This window comes from Globicephala melas, chromosome 2, assembly GCF_963455315.2.
Source record: "Globicephala melas chromosome 2, mGloMel1.2, whole genome shotgun sequence".
In the NCBI taxonomy this organism is placed as follows: Eukaryota; Metazoa; Chordata; class Mammalia; order Artiodactyla; family Delphinidae; genus Globicephala; species Globicephala melas.
In genome coordinates, this window is record NC_083315.2 from 249,314 (window position 1) to 270,991 (window position 21,678).

Consider the following 21,678-nt stretch of genomic DNA (forward strand, 5'->3'; position numbering starts at 1 on the left):
TATGCCTTTGTTGATGTATCTAAAAAGTCATCACCATACCCAAGATCATCAAGGTTTTCTCCTGTGTTATCTTCTAGGAGTTCTGTAGTTTTACGTTTTATGTAAATGGATCTGTGATCCATTTTGAATTAATTTTTGTGAATTAGTGAAAGGACTGTGTCTAGATTCTTTTTTTTCTTTCGCATGTGGATGTCCAGTTATTCTAGCACAATTTGTTGAAAAGACTATCTTTTCTCCATTATATTGCCTTTGCTACTTTGTCAAATATCAGTTAGCTGTATTTGTGTGAGTCTATTTCTGGGCTCTCTATTCTGTTGCACTGTTGAATTTGTCTGTTCTTTAATCAGCACCACACTGCCCTGATGGAGCTTTATAGCAAGTCATGGAGTCAGGTAGTATCAATCTTCCCACTGTGTTCTTCTTCAATATTGTTGGCTATTCTGGAACTTTTGCCTCTACATGTAAACTTCAGAATCAGTTTGTTGACATCCACAACTTGGTGAGATTTTGCTGGGGATTGCATTGAATCTATACATCAAAGTGGGAAGAACTGACATCTTGACAATATTGAGTCTTTCCAACCATTAACATGGAACAATTTTTTTAATTCTTCTTTGATCTTTGATTTTGTTCATCAGAGTTTTGTGGTTTTCCTCATAGAGATCTTGTACATATTTTGTTAGACTTATACATAAGTATTTAATTTTTAGGAGTGCCCAGCTCAGGTTTAATGCCAAAATAAATGGCCAAGACTTAAACATACAAAAATGAACCAAAAGGACCTGCACGGAAGGGGAGATGCAGCACATCCAAAGGGAAGCTTCCAGAGTATGGGAGTGTGGAGTTCCAGAGTTTGGAGGAAGACACTGGAACTCACCAAAAAGATACCCCACATCCAGAGACAAAGGAGAAGCCACGATGAGATGGTAGGAGGGGCACAATCACAATAAAATCAAATCCCATAAGTGCTGAGTGGGTGACTCACAGACTGGAGAACACTTATACCACAGAAGTCCACCCACTGGAGTGAAGGTTCTGAGCCCCACGTCAGGCTTCCCAACCTCAGGGTCTGGCAACGGGAGGAGGAATTCCCAGAGAATCAGACTTTGAAGGCTAGTGGGATTTGATTGAAGGACTGCAATAGGACTGGGGGAAACAGAGACTCCACTTGTGGAGGGCACACACAAAGTAGTGTGTGCGTCGGGACCCAGGGGGAAGGAGCAGTGACCCCATAGGAGACTGAACCAGACCTACCTGCTAGTGTTGGAGCGTCTCCTGCAGAGGCAGGGGGTGGCTGTGGCTCACCATGGGGACAAGGACACTGGCAGCAGAAGTTCTGGGAAGTACTCCTTGGCGTGAGCCCTCCCAGAGTCCATCGTTAGCCCCACCAAAGAGCCTGTAGGCTCCAGTGCTGGGTCACCTCAGGCCAGACAACCAACAGGAAGGGAACTCAGCCCCACCCATTAGTAGACAAGCGAATTAAAGTTTTACTGAGCTCTGCCCAGCAGAGCAACACACAGCTCTACTCACCACCAGTCCCCCCCATCAGGAAACTTGCACAAGCCTCTTAGATAGCCTCATCCACCAGAGGGCAGACAGCAGAAGCAAAAAGAACTACAATCCTGCAGCCTGTGGAACAGAAACCACATTCAGAGAAAGATAGACAAAATGAAAATGCAGAGGACTATGTACCAGATAAACGAACAAGATAAAACACCAGAAAAACAACTAAATGAAGTAGAGATAGGCAACCTTCCAAAAAAAGAATTCAGAATAATGATACTGAAGATGGTCCAGGACCTCGGTTAAAGAAGGGAGGCAGAGATCAAAAAGATACAAGAAATGTTTAACAGGAAAACAAATACCATATGCAAACATATATATATGGAATTAGAAAAAGAAATGTTCTAATGATCCTAGGGGCAGGAGAAGAATAAAGACACAGACATAGAGAATGGACTTGAGGACATGGGGAGGGGGAAGGGTAAGCTGGGGCGAAGTGAGAGAGTAGCACTGACATATATACACTACCAAATGTAAAATAGATAGCTAGTGGGAAGCAGCCACATAGCACAGGGTACTTTGTGACCACCTAGACGGGTGGGATATGGAGGGTGGGAGGAAGGCACAAGAGGGAGGGGATATGGGGATATATGTATACGTATAGCTGATTCACTTTGTTATACAGCAGAAACTAACACAACATTATAAAGCAATTATACTCCAATAAAGATGTTTTTAAAAAACTACATTTAAAATGTCAAAAAAAAGAAATGTTTAACAAAGACCTAGAAAAATTACAGAACAAACAAACAGAGATGAACAATACAATAAATAAAATGAAAAATACACTAGAAGGAATGAATAGCAGAGTAACTGAGATAGAACAATGGATAAATGACTGGGAAGACAGAATGGTGGAAATCACTGCCATGGAACAGAATAAAGAAAAAGGAATGAAAAGAAATGAAGACAGCTAAGAGACCTCTGGACAACATTAAACACACCAACATTCGCATTATAGGGGGCCCAGAAGGAGAAGAGAGAGAGAAAGGACCTGAAAAAAAATTTGAAGACATTATAGTCGAAAACTTCCCTAACATGGGAAAGGAAATAGCCATCCAAGTCCAGGAAGTGCAGAGTGCGCCAGGCAGAATAATGCCAAGGAGAAACACACCGAGACACATAGTAATCAAATTGACAAGAATTAAAGACACAGAAAAATTATTAAAAGCAACAAGGGAAAAACAACAAATAACATATAAAGGAACTCCCATATGGTTAATAGCTGATTTCTCAGCAGAAACTCTACAAGCCAGAAGGGAGTAGCACCATATATGTAAAGTGATGAAAGGGAAGAACCTAAAACTAAGATTACTCTACCCGGCAAGGATCTCATTCAGATTCGACAGAGAAGTCAAAAGCTTTACAGACAAGCAAAAGCTAAGAGGATTCAGTACCACCAAACCAGTTCTACAACAAATGCTAAAGGAAATTCTCTAAGTGGGAAACACAAGAGAAGAAAAAGACCTACAAAAAAAAAAAAAAAACCCAAAACAATTAAGAAAAAGGTAATAGGAACATACATATCGACAATTACCTTAAATGTGAATGGATTAAACGCTCCAACCAAAAGACGAAGGCTCACTGAATGGATACAAAAACAAGACCCATATATATGCTGTTTACAAGAGAGCCACTTCAGACCTAGGGACACATACAGACTGAAAGTGAGGGGACGGAAAAAGATATTCCATGCAAATGGAAATCAAAGCTGGAGTAGCAATACTCGTATCAGATAAAATAGACTTTAAAATAATGTTACAAGAGACAAGGAAGGACACTACATAGTGACCAAGGGATCAATCCAAGAAGAAGATATAACAATTATAAATATATATGCACTCAACATAGGAGGTCCTCAGTACATAAGGCAAATGCTAACAGCTATAACAGAAAATTAATAAGGAAACACAAGCTTTAAATGACACAATAGACCAGATAGATTTAATTGATATTTATAGGACACTCCATCCAAAAACAGCAGATTACACCTTCTTCTCAAGTGCACATGGAACATTCTCCAGGATAGATCACATCATGGGTCACAAATCAAGCCTCAGTAAATTTAAGAAAATTTAAATCATATCAAGCATCTTGACCACCATGCTATGAAATTAGAAATCAATTACAGGAAAAAAAAAACATAAAAAACACAAACACATGGAGGCTAAACAATGTGGTACTAAATAACCAAGAGATCATTGATGAAATCAAAGAGGAAATCAGAAAATATCTAGGGACAAATGACAATGAAAACACGATGATCCAAAACCTATGGGATGCAGCCAAAGCAGTTCCATGAGGGAATTTTATAGCAATGCAACCCTACCTCAAGAAACAAGAAAAATCTGAAATAAACAATCAAAACTTACACCTAAAGGGACTAGAGAAAGAAGAACAAACAAAACCCAAACTTAGTAGAAGGGAAAAAGTCATAAAGATCAGAGAAGAAATAAATGAAACAGCAACAAAGAAAACAATACCAAAGATCAATGAATTTAAAACTGGTTCTTTGAGAAGATAAACAAAATTGATAAACCTTTAGCCAGACTCATTAAGAAAGAGGGAGAGTAATGAAATCAATAAAATTAGAAATGAAAAAGGAGAAGTTACAATGGACACCGCAGAAATACAAAGCATCCTAAGAGACTACTACAAGCAACTCTATGCCAATAAAATGGACAACCTGGAAGAAACAGACAAATTCTTAGAAAGGCATAAGCTTCCAAGACTGAACCAGGAAGAAATAGAAACTATAAACAGACCAATCACAAGTAATGAAATTGAAACTGTGATGGAAAATCTTCCAACAAACAAAAGTCCAGGACCAGATGGCTTCACAGATGAATTCTATCCAACATTTAGAGAAGAGCTAACACCTATTCTTCTCAAACTTTTCCAAAAAAAAATGCAGAGGGAGGAACAATCCCAAGCTTATTCTATGAGGCCACAATCACCCTGATACCAAAGTCAGACAAAGATACTACAAAAAAAGGAAAATTAAAGACCAATATCACTGATGAATATAGATGCAAAATCCTCAACAGAATACTAGCAAACAGAATCCAACAACACATTAAAAGGATCATACACCATGATCAAGTGGGATTTATCCCAGGGATGCAAGGATTCTTCAATATATGCAAATCAATCAATGTAATACACCATATTAACAAATTGAAGAATAGAAACCATACGATCAACTCAATAGATGCAGAAAAAGCTTTTGACAAAATTCAACACCCATTTATGATAAAAAACTCCAGAAAGTGGGCATAGACAGAACCTACCTCAACATACTAAAGGCCATATGACAAACCCACAGCCAACATCGTTCTCAATGGTGAAAAACTGAAAGCATTTCCTCTAAGACCAGGTACAAGACAAGGATTTCTACTCTTGCCATTCTTATTCAACATAGTTTTGGAATTCCTAGCCACGGCAATCAGATAAAAAAAAATAATAAAAGGAATACAAATTGGAAAAGAAGAAGTAAAACTGTGACTGTTTGCAGATGACATGATACTATACATAGATAATCCTAAAGTTGCCACCAGAAAACTACTAGAGCTAATCGATGAATTTGGTAAAATTTCAGGATACAAAATTATTGCACAGAAATCTCTTGCATTCCTATACACTAATGATGAAAGATCGGAATGAGAAATTAAGGAAACAATCCCATTCTCCATTGCAACAAAAAGAATAAAATACCTAGGACTAAACCTACCTAAGTAGGTAAAAGACCTGTACTCAGAAATCTATAAGACACTGATGAAAGAAATCAAAGATGACACAAACAGATGGAGAGATATACCTTGTTCTTGGATTGGAAGAATCAATATTGTGAAAATGACTATACTACACAAAGCAATCTACAGATTCAATGCAATCCCTATCAAATTACCAATGCCATTTTTTACAGAACTAGAACAAAAAATCTTAAAATTTGTATGGAGACACAAAAGACCCTGAGAAGCCAAAGCAGTCTTGAGGGAAAGAAAACAGAGCTGGAGGAATCAGACTCCAAGACTTCAGACTATACTATGAAGCTACAGTAATCAAGACAATATGGTACTGGCACAAAAACATAAATATAGATCAATGGAACAGGCAGAAAGCCCAGAGATAAACCCACACACCTATGGTCAACTAATCTATGACAAAGAAGACAAGGATACACAATGGAGAAAAGATAGTCTCTTCAATAAGTAGTGCTGGGAAAACTGGGCAGCTACATGTCAAAGAATGAAATTAGAACACTCCCTAATACCATACACAAACATAAACTCAAAATGGATTAAAGACCTAAATGTAAGGCGGGACACTGTAGAACTCTTACAGGAAAACATAGGAAGAACACTCTTTGACATAAATCGCAGCAAGATCTTTTTTGACTCACCTCCTAGAGAAATGGAAATAAAAACAAAAATAAACAAATGGGACTACTTAATAACGAAGAGATCACTGAAGAAATCAAAAACTACCTAGAAACAAATGACAATGAAAACACGATGACCCAAAACCTATGGGATGTAGCAAAAGCAGTTCTAAGAGGGAAGTTTATAGCAATACAATCCTACCTCAAGAAACAAGAAAAACCTCAAATAAACAACCTAACCTTGCACCTAAAGCAATTAGAGAAAGAAGAACATCAACAAAAAAAAACCCCCAATGTTAGCAGAAGGAAAGAAATCATAAAGATTAGATCAGAAATAAAAGAAAAAGAAATGAAGGAAATGATAACAAAGATCAATAAAACTAAAACCTGGTTCTTTGAGAAGATAAACAAAATTGACACACCATTAGCCAGACTCATCAAGAATAAAAGAGAGAAGACTGAAATCAATCGAATTAGAAATGAAAAAGGAAAGGTAACAACTGATACTGCAGAAATACAAAGGATCATGAGATATTACTACAAGCAACTATACCCAATAAAATAGACAACCTGGAAGAAATGGACAAATTCTTAGAAAACCACAACCTTCCGAGACTTAACCAGGAAGAAATAGAAAATATAAACAGACCAGTCACAAGCACTGAAATTGAGACTGTGATTAAAAATCTTCCAACAAACAAAAGCCCAGGGCCAGATGGCTTCACAGGCGAACTCTATCCAACATTTAGAGAAGAGCTAACACCTATCCTTCTCAAAGTCTTCCAAAATACAGCAGAGGGAGGAATACTCCCAAACTCATTCTCTGAGGCCACCATCACCCTGATACCAAAACCAGACAAAGATATCACAAAGAAAGAAAACTACAAGCCAATATCACTGATGAACATAGATGCAAAAATCCTCAACAAAATACTAGCAAACAGAATCCAACAGCACATTAAAAGAATCATACACCATGATCAAGTGGGGTTTATCCCAGAGGAATGCAAGGATTCTTCAATATATGTAAATCAATAGATGTGATAAACCATATTAACAAACTGAAGGAGAAAAACCATATGATCTTCTCAATGGATTCAGAAAAAGCTTTTGACAAAATTCAACACCCATTTATGATAAAAACCCTCCAGAAAGTAGGCATAGAGGGAACTTACCTCAACATAATAAAGGCCATATATGACAAACACACCACCAACATCGTTCTCAGTGGTGAAAAACTGAAACCATTTCCACTAAGATCAGAACAAGTCAAGGTTGTCCACTCGCACCACTGTTATTAAAACAGTTTTGGAAGTTTTAGCCACAGCAATCAGAGAAGAAAGAGAAATAAAAGGAATCCAAATCGGAAAAGAAGAAGTAAAGCTGTCACTGTTTGCAGACGACATGATACTATACATAGAGAATCCTAAAGATGCTACCAGAAGACTACTAGAGCTAATCAATGAATTTGGTAAAGTAGCAAGATACAAAATTAATGCACAGAAATCTTTTGCATTCCTATACATTAATAATGAAAACTCTGAAAGAGAAATTAAGGAAACACTCCCATTTACCATTGCAACAAAAAGAATAAAATACCTAGGAATAAACTTACCTAAGGAGACAAAAGACCTGTATGCAGAAAACTATAAGACACTGATGAAAGAAATTAAAGCTGATACAAACAGATGGAGAGATATATACCATGTTCTTGGATTGGAAGAATCAACATTGTGAAAATGACTCTACTACCCAAAGCAATCTACAGATTCAATGCAATCCCTATCAAACTACCAAGGGCATTTTTCACAGAACTACAATAAAAAAGATTTCACAATTTGTATGGAAACACAAAAGACACCAAATAGCCAAAGCAATCTTGAGAAAGAAAAACGGAGCTGGAGGAATCAGGCTCCCGGACTTCAGACTATACTACGAAGCTACAGTTATCAAGAGAATATAGTACGGGCACAAAAACAGAAATATAGATCAATGGAACAGGATAGAAAGCCCAGAGATAAACCCACGCGCATATGGTCACCTTATCTTTGATAAAGGAGGCAGGAATATACAGTGGAGAAAAGACAGCCTCTTCAATAAGTGGTGCTGGGAAAACTGGACAGCTACGTGTAAAAGAATGAAATTAGAACACTCCCTAACACCACACACAAAAATAAGCTCAAAATGGATTAGAGACCTAAATGTAAGGCCAGACACTATCAAACTCTGAGAGGAAAACACAGGCAGAACACTCTATGACATAAATCACAGCAAGATCCTTTTTGACCCACCTCCTGGAGAAATGGAAATACAAACAAAAATAAACAAATGGGACCTCATGAAACTGCAAAGCTTTTGCACAGCAAAGGAAACCACAAACAAGACGAAAAGACAACCCTCAGAATGGGAGAAAATATTTGCAAATGAAGCAACTGACAAAGGATTAATCTCCAAAATTTACAAGCAGCTCATGCAGCTCAATATCAAAAAAACAAACAACCCAATCCACAAATGGGCAGAAGACCTAAATAGACATTTCTCCAAAGAAGATATACAGACTGCCAACAAACACATGAAAGGATGCTCAACATCACTAATCATTAGAGAAATGCAAATCATAACTACATGAGGTATCACCTCACACCAGTCAGAATGGCCGTCATCAAAAAATCTAGAAACAATAAATGCTGGAGAGGGTGTGGAGAAAAGGGAACTCTCCTGCACTGCTGGTGGGAATGTGAACTGGTACAGCCACTATGGAGAACAGTATGGAGGTTCCTCAAAAAACTACAAATAGAACTACCATATGACCCAGCAATCCCACTACTGGGCATATACCCTGAGAAAACCATAATTCAAAAAGAGTCATGTACCACAATGTTCATTGCAGCTCTATTTACAATAGCCAGGTCATGGAAGGAACGTAAATGCTCATCGACAGATAAATGGTTAAAGAAGATGTGGCACATATATACAATGCAATATTACTCAGCCATAGAAAGGAATGAAATTCAGTCATTTGTAGAGATGTGGATGGACCTAGAGACTGTCATACAGAGTGAATTAAGTCAGAAAGAGAAAAGCAAATATCGCATATTAACGAATATATGTGGAACCTAGAAAAATGGTACAGGCGAACCAGTTTGCAAGGCAGAAATAGAGACACAGATGTAGAGAACAAACGTATGGACACCGGTGGGGGAAAGCGGGGCGGGTGGTGGTGGTGGTGGGATGAACTGGGAGACTGGGACTGACGTGTATACACTAATATGTATAAACTAGATAACTAATAAAAAAAAAGAAAAAAGTGAACCAAAAATCTAATAGAAAATTGGGTGAATCTTTTTACAATCTAGGCACTAACTATGTACCAGGTACTATCGTTGTAAGTGCTCTTGTATATAATAACTAATTTAATCTCACAGCACTAGGAAGTAAGTATTATTATGATTCATATTATATTCATATCATATTCATATTATGATTCAGTTTCCTCATAAAGATGAGGAAACTGAGGTTAAGTGTCTTGTCTAAGATTGTAGGGCTAGTAAGCAGAAGAGATAGAATTTGAACCTCAGCATTCTGGCTCTAGAGCTACACTGCTTCTGTGATGACCGAATACATGTAGTACCTCTTATACATCCTGTGTATATGCACATGTGATGTTTAAGTTCTGAATTTTAAAAATATTATAAGGGAAGTAAAAAATATACTAAAAACTGGGAAAATATTTGCAACCTGTATTATAGATAAGGTATTTTAGATTTAGAAGTTTTAGATTTGCAAAGAGCCCATACAAATCACTAACAAATGGAAGAAAGGAAGGAAGGGAGGGAGGGACGGACGGACGGAGGGAGGAAGGAAGGAAGGAAGGGAGGGAGGGAAACCAGACAGACAGATATAAACAGGCAGTTCACTGAATAGAAATACCAAAGGCCAATAAGCTTATGCACAATATCACTCATCTTTAAAAAGTATAATTTAAGACAACGCTGAGATATCATTTTTTATTTACCACATTGTCAAGTATTGAAAAGTTTAGTAATATTCAGTGTTTTGACCAACTGGAAGAAAACAGACACTCACAGCCTACTGTTAGAAGTGTAAAATGGTAAAACTTTAAAATGGTAATTTGTCAACATCCATCAAAATGTTTAACGTACCTATCATTCGACACATTACTTCCACAGACATATAAGTGGCTGAAGACATATACACACAAGAAGGTTCACTGCATCAGTATTTGTAACAGTGCTACTGAAACACGGTCTGCACAGCAGTGATAATCTACAGATGGCTTGTTATTGGTCTGCTGGGAGATCAGGGGCCAGGATGTAATTCAGCTACACTTCTAGGAGCACTGTGAGTTCAGGTGACAATCTTTTCTCATAGAAAGAATTTCTTGATTAAGAAAACAGTATATTGATTTGTATTTGGACGAAAGCTCCTTATCTCGATGTGAAACAGCACTTTGAATAGCACTAGTTTGTAATAACTAAAAATTGGAAATAACTCTTAAGTCCATAGGGGTATTTGTTGGATACATTTAATAACCTGAACCAAAATCCTATGCAATCATTTAAAATAAGGAAAGCTACATATAGCATATATGTATATATACTGTATATGTACACACACATAGGATGGAGTGTAAAAAATGTTGCAAAGTAGGAGGAATATAGTACCAAGTACAAGATGAAAAAGCACAAGGTTGTATGTACATAGAGTTTCTGGAAGCATACACAAGACGTTGTGAACCATGGTTACCTTTGGGACGTGGGATTGGGATCGTGGAGAGATAGGGCATGGGGCTTTTTATCTGTGTCCCTCTGTACTGCTTCAGTGTCTCTACAACTAGCACAAGCTACGTTTATAATGTTTTAAAACATGAATTAAAAAGTTTTCTTTAGAAGTCATGAATCAGGCTCACTGCAGATCAGGTTTCCAGAAACTGGAAACTTGGGCTGAGATTTGTTTCAGAAGACTTACTGAGACAATCTTTACATGGGATGAATTTCCATGGAGTCATCTGTGTAAAGATGTAACAACACATCAGCTTGTTTTTCCAAACTCAGAAATCTGTTTTTCTCACCTTAAGAAAAAGTTCATTATGGCCAATGCACACACCAACCAAACCAAATTTTTAGTTCGTCTCTAGGATGGGTCTCAAAGCTAGGAAGCGGTGAAGTCAGGACTCTGTCCCTGCAGTGTGACAATCAATGACCTAATTCTGATCATAACTGTTATGAAGAAGCGCAGGACCAAAAGACTCTGTACTCAAGAAGGCCCAAAGGTGGGGGCACATAACAAGTCTTCAAAATCTAGGGGTCCTCTATGCGTCACGGAAACCGCAATTTATTCTGCCAAAAATTATGGGATATTAGGCCTTTCCGAGTCATCTGGAACTCATTAATAATCGTTAACAGTTGTACAGTACCATGCAGTTGGCAAAGCACTTTTCTATCCACTGTCTTACTTCATCCTCATAACAGATCTTTGGAGTAGGTAAATTTCAAGAGATCAAATTTTATAGATGCAAACACTGGGTACAGACGCCTTATGCTTACTCCCCAAAGTCACTCAGAAGTGAAGAGGCCCAGCCAGGCTGCGCGGGCCCAAGCTCTACCGCCACCCCGCACTGCCTTCCAAGGCGTGGCCGACCTAAGCGGCCCCAGACGCAAGAGTCTGCGCGCTTGCTCTTATTTTCTGTGTTTATTTGCACGATGTGATGCCTTCGAGCTGGATGAGTTTAAAAGCAGACCACGGCCGTTGCCACTGTTTGCTAAACATTGCTACTTGGAGCAGGCAGAGTACAGACAGCAGCTTGAGTTCTTAGTCATCCTGAACAGGATCAAGCAGGACAAAAGGAGGGGAAAGCAGTTCTTGCTGTTCGGAACGAAGGCATCGCACATGCTGCGTCTTCTACGGGCACGTCTGTTCTTCCCTACCTTTGTTCTACTTTAAGCTTTTCTCCAGGAGTGTCAGACGAACGACAATGAAATGATCTTTCTTGACGTTCTAACTCTGATACCAACTTTTACCATTTCACTGCAGTCTTTCACATCAGACAGCTTTCCTTTCTCAAGGCTCTTTATTCAACTACCCACATCTCATATTCCATTTATATTTCTACTTTCTTGCACATAAACCCTACATAAGGGAATTAAAATTATGTGATAATACCTTCCATTTATTGGGCACCTATTAAATGCCAAGCACTGTGGTAGGCACTTTATATATTGTATATTATCTCTGAACCCTGCAGCAAAGTCTACAGGGTATAACTCATTACTCTCACTTTGCAGGTGAAGAAACTGAAGCTGAGAGTGACTGAGTCTGGACCCTACAGTAGTGAGTGGCAGAGCTGGGATGCAAACGTACATCTGCTTAGCCTCAAAGCCAAGGTTCTCTCCAGTGCACAGCACCCAGTAATAATGCGTATTGTATTAGCTACTGGAAGGTTTTTAATGAAAATCTTCCTTCTAAAGTTATGTATTTTAACCGTTAGCATCCTACTTTTCCTCGGCTCTTAAAGGGTGGGTTGGTGGTCTAAGGTGATGAAATTCAACCCTAATACAAATGCAGTGCCCCGATATCATATCCCTGACCAACCTAAGGAGAATTATGGCATATAATGGACCCTTGTGTTCTACTGCCCTCTCCACCTGGTCAGCTCTCAAAGGAAAACAAAATTCATATGATCATTGAGGTCTAGAAATTAACTTTTATTTTAAATCTGTCAAGAACTCCTGGCAGTTATTAAATTTATTAAAATGATTACATATGGCAAAACAAAGAATAGAGGTAATTCTATTTCTCTACAACATAAATTATGAGTTAGAGTCTCAGCAGCTGACTCAGCATTGTTGAAGATGCTTTTAAAGGTCGGGGGGACTTTGATTTCCAGAAAATGTGAAAGCAGCAAAAGAAAAAGTAAAGTAAAAGTAATTGCAATTGGAGCTATTATGCCAGGATGTGCTAATTGTCAAATCGCCTTGATGTGTTTATAGGCCAGACTCCAAGCTTTGGTATTTAAAGAAAATCATGTGAAGAGCTGTCCTATACTGGCTTGTCATCCATGCTTTATAACATAGAACAAATCTGTTGATTCTTTTTGAAAAGATGGTAAAAATGAATTATGACTAATTCAAATTAAAAAACAACCAGCATCCATTCATCTAACTGAAATATGTAAAAACAAAAACAATTTTATTAAAATATTTAATACCAGAATAACTTATAATAGTATGAAAAAGAGTGAAGTACTTGTCCTTAGTTTTCACTGACATGATCACATTTTCGAAAAATTGTTTTATAAAGATTCCAAAGTTTTATCATGGATCTGTAACTATTTAAGGATCTTGTAAACCAGAAGAACTCATACTTCATCTGATCATACAGTCATAACTTACATATCTTGCTTTGCACTTACTCTTACTGCAAACAGCAATTTAGAAAACAAAGTAAAAATATATATATGTACAAAATATCTTAATATCAAATTATTTTCATTACACTAAATAAACCCAATCCCCAAATGTTATGTTACATGAAAAAGTGTCCTACAATGTGTATCAAGACTGACACTGTCCATATATCAACTAGAGCAGCCTCTGGCTTTAAAAGCATTTTGCAAAATAAAGAAAAATGTCACCACGTGGCTGCACTGTTGGCTGTCATTCACACTCACAAAAACGCTTTCCAGTTTCAAAAAAAATTTATAAAATAGGTTACATACTCAGAAAAAACATCCCGCCATAAAAGAGACAAATCCTTTTTACTTCTCTGAGCACAAATATTCTCTTATATTTGGCATCCCTACTGTTTATTCAAATTTCAAGCCTCCCCAAGCTGATTAGAATATTAACGTTTGATTGAAAAAGATCTTTCTTGATATTGATTATTCTCACTCCACGATAGTCTAATTTAGAAACAAAATGTTCTTTCTTTTAATACATGATTTCACCTTAATGTCCTATTTGGCAAAAGTCAGAGACTGTTCAATGTTTTGTTTCCCATATGTTTTAAATTTAAAAATCAATTTTGTGTGTATATGTATATTCACATCGAGATACATTTCTTTTATTACCTTGTTCTCAATGCAATATAAGTTGTCCATCAGCAACTGTAATTTGAAATGGACCAAATAAGAGGTTTTTAGCTATTCCATATGAAAAACAGTTTCCATTACAAAAAACGCTGAACTCTAATGCAAACAGGATTATGTTTTTAAACCTAAACTATAGTTTTAGTTTTATACGGGAACATTTCGAGTTATTTAGATAATAAACTTTTTGAAAACTTCGGCAAAACTTGAGAAAAAGAAAATCCAAATCAATTCTGAAGAGCATTGTGGTGTTTTCCAGCAGTGCTTAAAAACTTCTTTTCTGATCACGTTCATTGCCATTTTTCTTGAATGTACACATTATGTGATCCCTGAACCTTTTATTTTGGAAGTTTGTAACCAACCAGATATGCAGGCAAGATACGTGCATAAAATTCTCACTGTCCCTCGGCAAAGCACACTGAACAATTTTAAATACTTCAGAATTTTTTTTCTTTAAAGGAACATTTCATTTGGGCTGAACAGATTTCCAAGTTTTAACATGTGAATTAGTGAATACATTTCAAGGGCTTTCAGCAATTATGGTTTGAGTCCTGGCGTGGGTAGGTCCATCTGGAATGGCACTCACAGTCTCATGAGCATTGTGGTGTTGTCATTTTGAGGCACAGCTGCTCTACTATGCCCACGTTGCAGCTTATTTTCGGGAAAGCAAGGCACTTACTGTAATAGCAATGCAGACATTTTATGCATACTTGGAGTAACATAAAATAAGTTAATATTTTCGATTAAAGTGAGGTCTTATAATTTATACGTCTTTTATAGAAGCAACTAAATGATATATTTAGGACGATTAAAAATAGGAAGAGGCTTGAAAAGGAGTCATCTTCACTGCTGCTCCAGCCCCTAGGATGAGGGTTTATGAAAAAACACTGATGTGAAGAACAGCCATCGATCTGAAAGGTGACAAACTCTTAAAACTGCTGAACCAGGGGCACTTTGACCGTCTTCACTTCTGCAATGTGGGACGACTTCTGGATAATGCAGCTGGTGGTCCCCTGCAGCTTGTCTTTTCCCTGTGCGAGATTTGTTAAGGCCATGGCTGCATTGATCTCCTTCCAGTACGTGTCGTCCTTGCTTGGTCCCTTTCTATTAGCTGCACTACATTTAAGCAGAACAGAAAGAAAATAATCAAATTCACTGCAGCGCACGTAGAGAAGACCACCACTGAAAAGCACAAATGGCAAATAAAAACATACCGCTCACCTGTCACCCTTACTGGATCTATTTTCCAGAGTGTCTGTAAAGAAAAGCAAACATTTGATTACTTTTCTTTTCTGCTATCTTTTTGAATCTCAGGCCTTTCATCCTTAATTACGAGGAATGAAAGTTCGTCAGGAAACATGTTGAAAATTGATTACACTTTTTTTTTTTTTTTACGAAGAAGGTGTGAAAAAAAATCTCTTTGCAAAGAAGCAGGAATAAGATGAGAACAGGTAATACAGAATAAAAAGTGGCTCTCATAAACATACAAACATCTGCGGTCAGTTTGTTCTGAGACACTGATTGGGCATTTTGGTGAGAAGGGCGACGGCACAGGGAGAGACTGCTGACCGTTCCGGGGCAGGTTCTGGTCTCACCCCACTACTCGCCGGCCGTGTGCCTTTGGGCAGATTGTGATGCTGCATGAGGTCTGGGGTACAGTCTCCTGAACTATAAAATAAAGGAGCTCCTAGGTGATCTTCAGGGTGCCTGTGGCTCGGCAGTCTATGATCTCATGGAATCAAACCTTCATCTCAGAAACAGGACTGGCAGGCAGTCCCCTCTGGCGAGTTAGCCGATGAATGACAGACCCAGTGCTGACAGCAACGCAGGACTCCTGGCGGATTGGAATAAGCAGGCACTGGTCTGTGAGCTCCACACGGACCCCTCATCCCGCAGGACATGAGAGCCAGGCTTGCTGCTTCACTCGGAGCACGAATGTCTATCAAAACCACACCTTATAAAGGAAGACGAAATGGGTTCTTGATCCGGATCAACCCTCTCTGGGGGAGCTCCTCTGGCCAAAAGAGCAAGGTATCAGGAACACAAAAATAGACATGCTGGAGGGAAAGATTCCAGAGGGTAAAGGGGGGCAGCGGCATGGCACGGGAGGTTAGAACACAGAGTGGGGCTGGAGCTCCCAGCAGCCTTAGAGACGCCAGAAATACAGCGGTTAAACCTCCGCCACCAGCACCACCACCATCAGCGACAAACACCATTGAGAACCTACAGAACGAAGCCCTGCACCCCACACAGGAAGCATGGGGACAGGGAGTTTGCTCACAGCGTCTCTGGGCTCCACGGCCTCTGGAAAGCTGGCTTTTCCTGCCCTCAGTTCCCTCCCTTTGTTCTCCTCCCCTAACTCCCTGGCAGTGCTCAAAGCTAGTTTGCCGCGGTGCAGCCTCATCTCCAGCCCTGGGCTCCCAGAGAGTCGTGGAACTCGGAGAGACCTGGGGGGGAGATCAGGAACACGATCATGATATAGTCCCAGCAGGGCGACATTTCCCAGGGACGTGACCGTGTCGACAAGGCAGCTAAACCTTGATGCCCTCGATGGATGAAAAGAGTCAGGGAAAGCTGTTAACACATCCTGAGTCAGGCCAGGCAGTGTAGACCGGGAGATAGTAACGGTCACCTTGAGCTCTTTGCACAGCCTTTCACTCAGGGCCACCCTACCTACCCTGCCGAAAAAGAAGACAAGCAAACACAACAAAAGCGCGTGGTGAATAAACGGCAAGGTTGTCACGAAAAGTAAGTGAGATGAAGTGTGTCTGGCCCCAAATGGAACAATAAACGTTAGTCCCTTCGGTCTCCTTTCGTTTTAGGGATCTTTGGAAAAATAACTGGATTCCTGCGTAGTTGGTCCCCCTCCGGAGCCCTGCTAGCCTCTGGATCTTTCGGCCCCTACGAGGTAGGCCTGGATGGCTAGCTACACCTCTGCTGCTTGATAATTTTGGAATTACAATATTGCTTATGTAAACAGAAGGAAAAGGATGACAACTTTGAATTCACAGGACCCTCGTAACCCTCGCTTACAGATCACGTCCTACATGTGGGCACAACTCCAAGCACTTTGTGTCTTGGCTTGTCCAGCATCAGTGTCTCTGCTGTCTGTCAAGTCTTTCTCCGTTTGGTGCTATTAACTGCACATCTCTGCTCAATAATGACAGATACAAGGCACTACCAGAACAGAGAGTAAGTCAGTGCCTTTGTTTAGGACAAGAAAAGCTAACAACATTGGACATTTTACAGAGAGGAAAAAGACGAGTTAGGCCTTTGCTCAATTTTGCCCACAAATTGCAAGAATTCTGTTGCCAAAGTGAAGCAATAGATTATGGAGATATTTATCCAATGGAAAGACTTGGCAAAAGCAGAATAAGTTCCATGAAGGTTAAATAACATTAGGGAAATAACAAAACATAATTCGAAACGACCATGTAACTGATGCTCTGGCTTACGGACGAAGCTGTCTCGCATGTACACAGGGGACCAGCATCCGATTCCCCACCTGGATGGGCAACAGAGTGCAGACAACAGGAAGGAAGCCGTGGCTGCCGACTCTGTAGGTGGAAGGAAGACACGTAGGTCCCTGGGAAGGTCCACGAGAGCTGGTTTAAGGTGAAGTGTGAACTAGGGTGTTCTGCATCCCCGCGGCCAGCCAGACGCCACAAGCAGCAGCCCCCATGGCTGCCTACCAGGATCCTGCCACCAAGAAACAAGCTTACTACGGCCAACCGTGAAATTACAAAACTCTGCTTACTCTTGGGGTGTATGTGTTTTACAGTTTGGTGCCTATGAAAATACCTTTGAAGTGTAAACACAGAGACCCCGATCCCCGTTCGGGTATTCTTAATTAGTTTCACGAATGTCAACAATGTCCTCGCAGCAAAGATGAATCCTGTAATTTATTTCTAAGGCAGAGAGGGCACTCAGTTCAATGTCATTTGGTATGGATTCAGGTTCCTTTCCCAGCAACAGAAGAAAAGGCTTCATAAAAAGGAATGAAGAGAAGACACACTTTGCTTCTCTATCAGTAGTAAATGTTCAAACAGCATGTAACGAAGTTCGATGTCAAAGATTTCAAACCAACAAGCACAAGCTGACTGCTGGGGGGTCAAACGCTGCTTTGGGGGCATCTCTGTGCCGAGGGTAGTTTCGGTGCAAAACTTCAGCTGGTGCTGGAAGGGCGTGCTTCTGCTGCTGCTGGCGAGCTGCCCGCGTCGCCGGGGTTCTGTGCGTCCGAGAGCCACCTCCTGCAGAGCAGCGGTTCCCAGAAGCACCAGCAGAAGGGAGACAGCAGACAGGGGCCCTTGTACTCTGAAACATTTGTACTTTTGTAGGAAAGCAAAGGAGTATAAGCATCTGGCAATCTGGGGAGACTGTTCTCTATTCCTGATGCTGAGCTGAAACCTGGGGAGACGCCCCAGCGGCTTCAGAGAATGGAGGTCGTTTGAGGGGGACTCAGACAATTTACAATCCGCTCATTCTATTAAATGTGCTAAATGTGGAATGTTCTTTTTCATGTGCTCTTTTCCTTTGAAGTATAAACTCACCGGCGCTTATCTGGTTCAAGTATTTTGTGTCTCTTCGGCCAGTCGTCAGTATTTAAGCAGCGGTGGGTTTCTGGGCCACCACTCGACGCCACTTCAGCAGACAGGAGGTCTCTCACCAGCCCCCTCCAGAAGCGGCGCCCAGTAGCTCAAGAGAGGACGTGACAGGAGCAGGAAGGGGTCTGAGCAGACGCCCGCCCGCCGTCACTGCCCAGGCACAGACCCGGGTCCGAGGCCAGCTCAGCTGCCTCTCTCACTCTGCAAGTAGCTTGGCTCTGCCGGTCCCACGTCTGAGCTAAAATGCCTTTTTAGATCCCAAGGTTCCAAAAATCAGCTACGCTGTCAATTATCATAAAAGCAACTGGTTGGCAGGAACAACTTACTGAACCAGCCAAAAGAGCGTGTTTTAAGACCAAAAAAGAAAAGGAATGAAAAAAAGAGATGCGTCGTTAGGAAAATCTTGGATGCTGTAAAACCCAAACCATGTTGAAACTTAAAATGGGGCTATCCTCAGTTTGGACATGTGTTTCCTTATAAAGTTAAGTAGAGAAACAATTATAAAGAAAATTCAGTTCTACTGCAACTCGAGATGTGCAAGCACAAAGCCCTGTGGGCAAAGTGTCCATTTAAGTTTGAGAAATGCAGTTTAGAAATACTCATTCTGATATATATTCCTGAGGTAATAATTCTAGTCGTAAAAAGAGAAAAAAATATGGCCAAATCTTTTGCACTGAGATTTTTTTCAAATTTAATCAGTAAGGCTTGTTTTAAAATGTTCCACAAAATACTACGCACACCACTGAAAGGTAAATAAAATTAAGATTAAGAAAACAAGTATTTTAAATTACATAATCTAAAAATCATGTATTATATGTTTCCCTAAATTAAAATGGAAAGAGAGCTCCAGACGCTTGACAAATGTGCCTTCTCACACTTGGTCGGTTTGGGAGCCGCTGCTGGAGACAGCAGATGTGGACAGCCAGGCTTTAGTGTTTCTGGTCTCAGGGGTCCCAAGAGACCCTGGCGCACGAGACCAGTTTCTGGAGCTATTTACATACTTAGAACAACTGAGATAAAGCACGAGACTCTGGTGAGTCGGGTAGATATAAAGCCTCACTGAATATTCTGAAATACCGATCGCTCCAGATTTGCAGGAACTCACACCAGACAGCATCGACCCCGTCTCTCTCTACTTCCCCACACACTGGATCTGGGCGGGGCTCACACACCCCTACAGACTGGTTCCACCGCGGCTGGACATTTCTTTACTTTTAAAAACAGCATTTGTTGTTGTTCTCTAATAAGAAAGGCATGCAGGTTCGCTGCAGAAAATCCAGGAAAAAGTGTAAAAGAGAAAATAGAGGGCACTGACGGATAACTCAAATTAATATTTGGATGTACTGACTCCCAAAGCAAGTTTATATACATTTTTTAAAAAGGAGTCACTTTGTACGTGTTTTAAGATTTTTTTGATGTGGACCATTTTTGTGTGTGTGTGTGTGTGGTACGCGGGCCTCTCACTGTTGTGGCCTCTCCTGTTGCGGAGCACAGGCTCCGGATGCGCAGGCTCAGCGGCCATGGCTCACGGGCCCAGCCGCTCCGCGGCATGTGGGATCTTGCCGGACCGGGGCACGAACCCGTGTCCCCTGCATCGGCAGGCGGACCCTCAATCACTGCGCCACCAGGGAAGCCCTTGATGTGGGCCATTTTTAAAGTCTTTATTGAATTTGTTACAATATTGCTTCTGTTTTACGTTTTGGTTTTTTTGGCCGCAAGGCCTGTGGGATCTTAGCTCCGCCACCAGGGATCGAACCCGCATCCCCTGCATTGCAAGGCAAAGTCTTAACCACTGGACCGCCAGGGAAGTCTCTGTATGCGTTTTAGAACTTGCTTTTTCACTGAACTTCTACATCTTCCTTACCCTTACCCTTTCGTTAACAAACAAGATAATAATCATTCATTTGGCTTCCCCTGATGTGGCAATGTTTTTTGTTTTGTTTTCTTTTTTTGTTTCTTGTATTTTCGCCTGTGAAAAAGAAACGGCTTGAAAGAATTCAAAATCCAGCTTCGCCCGGTTTAAACTTGAATTTTGAGAGTCTCGAATGTTACAAGAAGGGGTTATCTTTAAAATAACAATTACTAGCATTTCATCATTTAAGCAATCTCAGTTGATAAAGCCACCTTCAAAGACCATGGCAAGGTCTAATGCATTATTTACACAGAGAGCCCATTAAACACCTTTTCTATACCTTTTGCTAGTATTCTAGACCACAGAGATACAAAAAAATGACTTTTTTTCCTCCTTATTATTTAATCTGTAACATCAAAAAATCAGTCCAAATCACAGAATAGGAAGTCTAAAGCTCCGCTGAGCTCATCCTCAGACTTTACATTAGAGACATTTTAATAGACGCGACGCCCCTAAAATCACTCTTGCATCACCAGGACTGAACTGCTGCGAAGTAACTGCTAGACAGCCGTTGCTGCATCACTTTAGGGGAAATGTCTGTGGTTATCCTCTCTTTGGGGTAGTTAGAGCTTTGAATAAGTAAAGATAAATCATCCCAAGTGATTTTGCTCAAAAAAAGGAAGGATAAAAACCTACCCAACAACCTGTAACACTTATCTGTTGATGATTAAACTGCTTTTTCCAGTGCCATGGACTGAAGGTGAATTACACGTTAAAGCTTCAGCATGACAGGAAGAGATTGCACCAAAACTTGGTGAATATCGAGGCTATCGCTCATGGAAGGATCAGTGGAGCCTTTCGGAATAGTGAAAATTATAAAATGAAACCCGCCTCGTCTTCATGGATGGAGCTGGTATTTCTTTTCCCTTTGCAATATACTAGTTAAATTATTTATCCTGAGGCCTTAAAGAATGAGTGGCTTCCAAAATTATTTCAGAGTTTAAAGAAAATCTTTTCCAAAAATTAAGCCAGTGTTTCCTCCAGCCATGACTTCCACCATCTGGAGAAAGATTCTTTTCCTTCCTGCCACCTCTCACGTGGGCTGGCCTCTCACTATAGCTAATAGTGCCCAGATGTCCTGGATCCGCAGGGTCCCCACCGTCAGCTGCCT

General features: G+C 40.1%; 1 protein-coding gene across 7 annotated transcripts in view; it reads right to left on the bottom strand.

Moving 5' to 3' along the window:
- MKX (mohawk homeobox) overlaps positions 1 to 21,678 on the bottom strand; it is a 178,555-nt gene that overhangs the window by 103,350 nt on the left and 53,527 nt on the right. For 2 of the 7 annotated variants that reach the window (XM_060291570.1, XM_060291576.1), the window contains exons 6-7: positions 15,273 to 15,306; positions 12,593 to 15,167 (exon numbers count right to left, since the gene is read on the bottom strand). The exons of 3 other annotated variants lie outside the window; for them this stretch is intronic. In XM_060291570.1, the coding sequence (XP_060147553.1) occupies positions 14,981 to 15,167; positions 15,273 to 15,306 (221 nt within the window). In that variant the 3' untranslated portion in view covers positions 12,593 to 14,980. Of the gene's footprint in view, positions 1 to 12,592; positions 15,168 to 15,265; positions 15,307 to 21,678 lie in introns of those variants that run through there. 2 more of the 7 variants (XM_030832307.2, XM_030832308.2) reach the window with 2 other exon arrangements.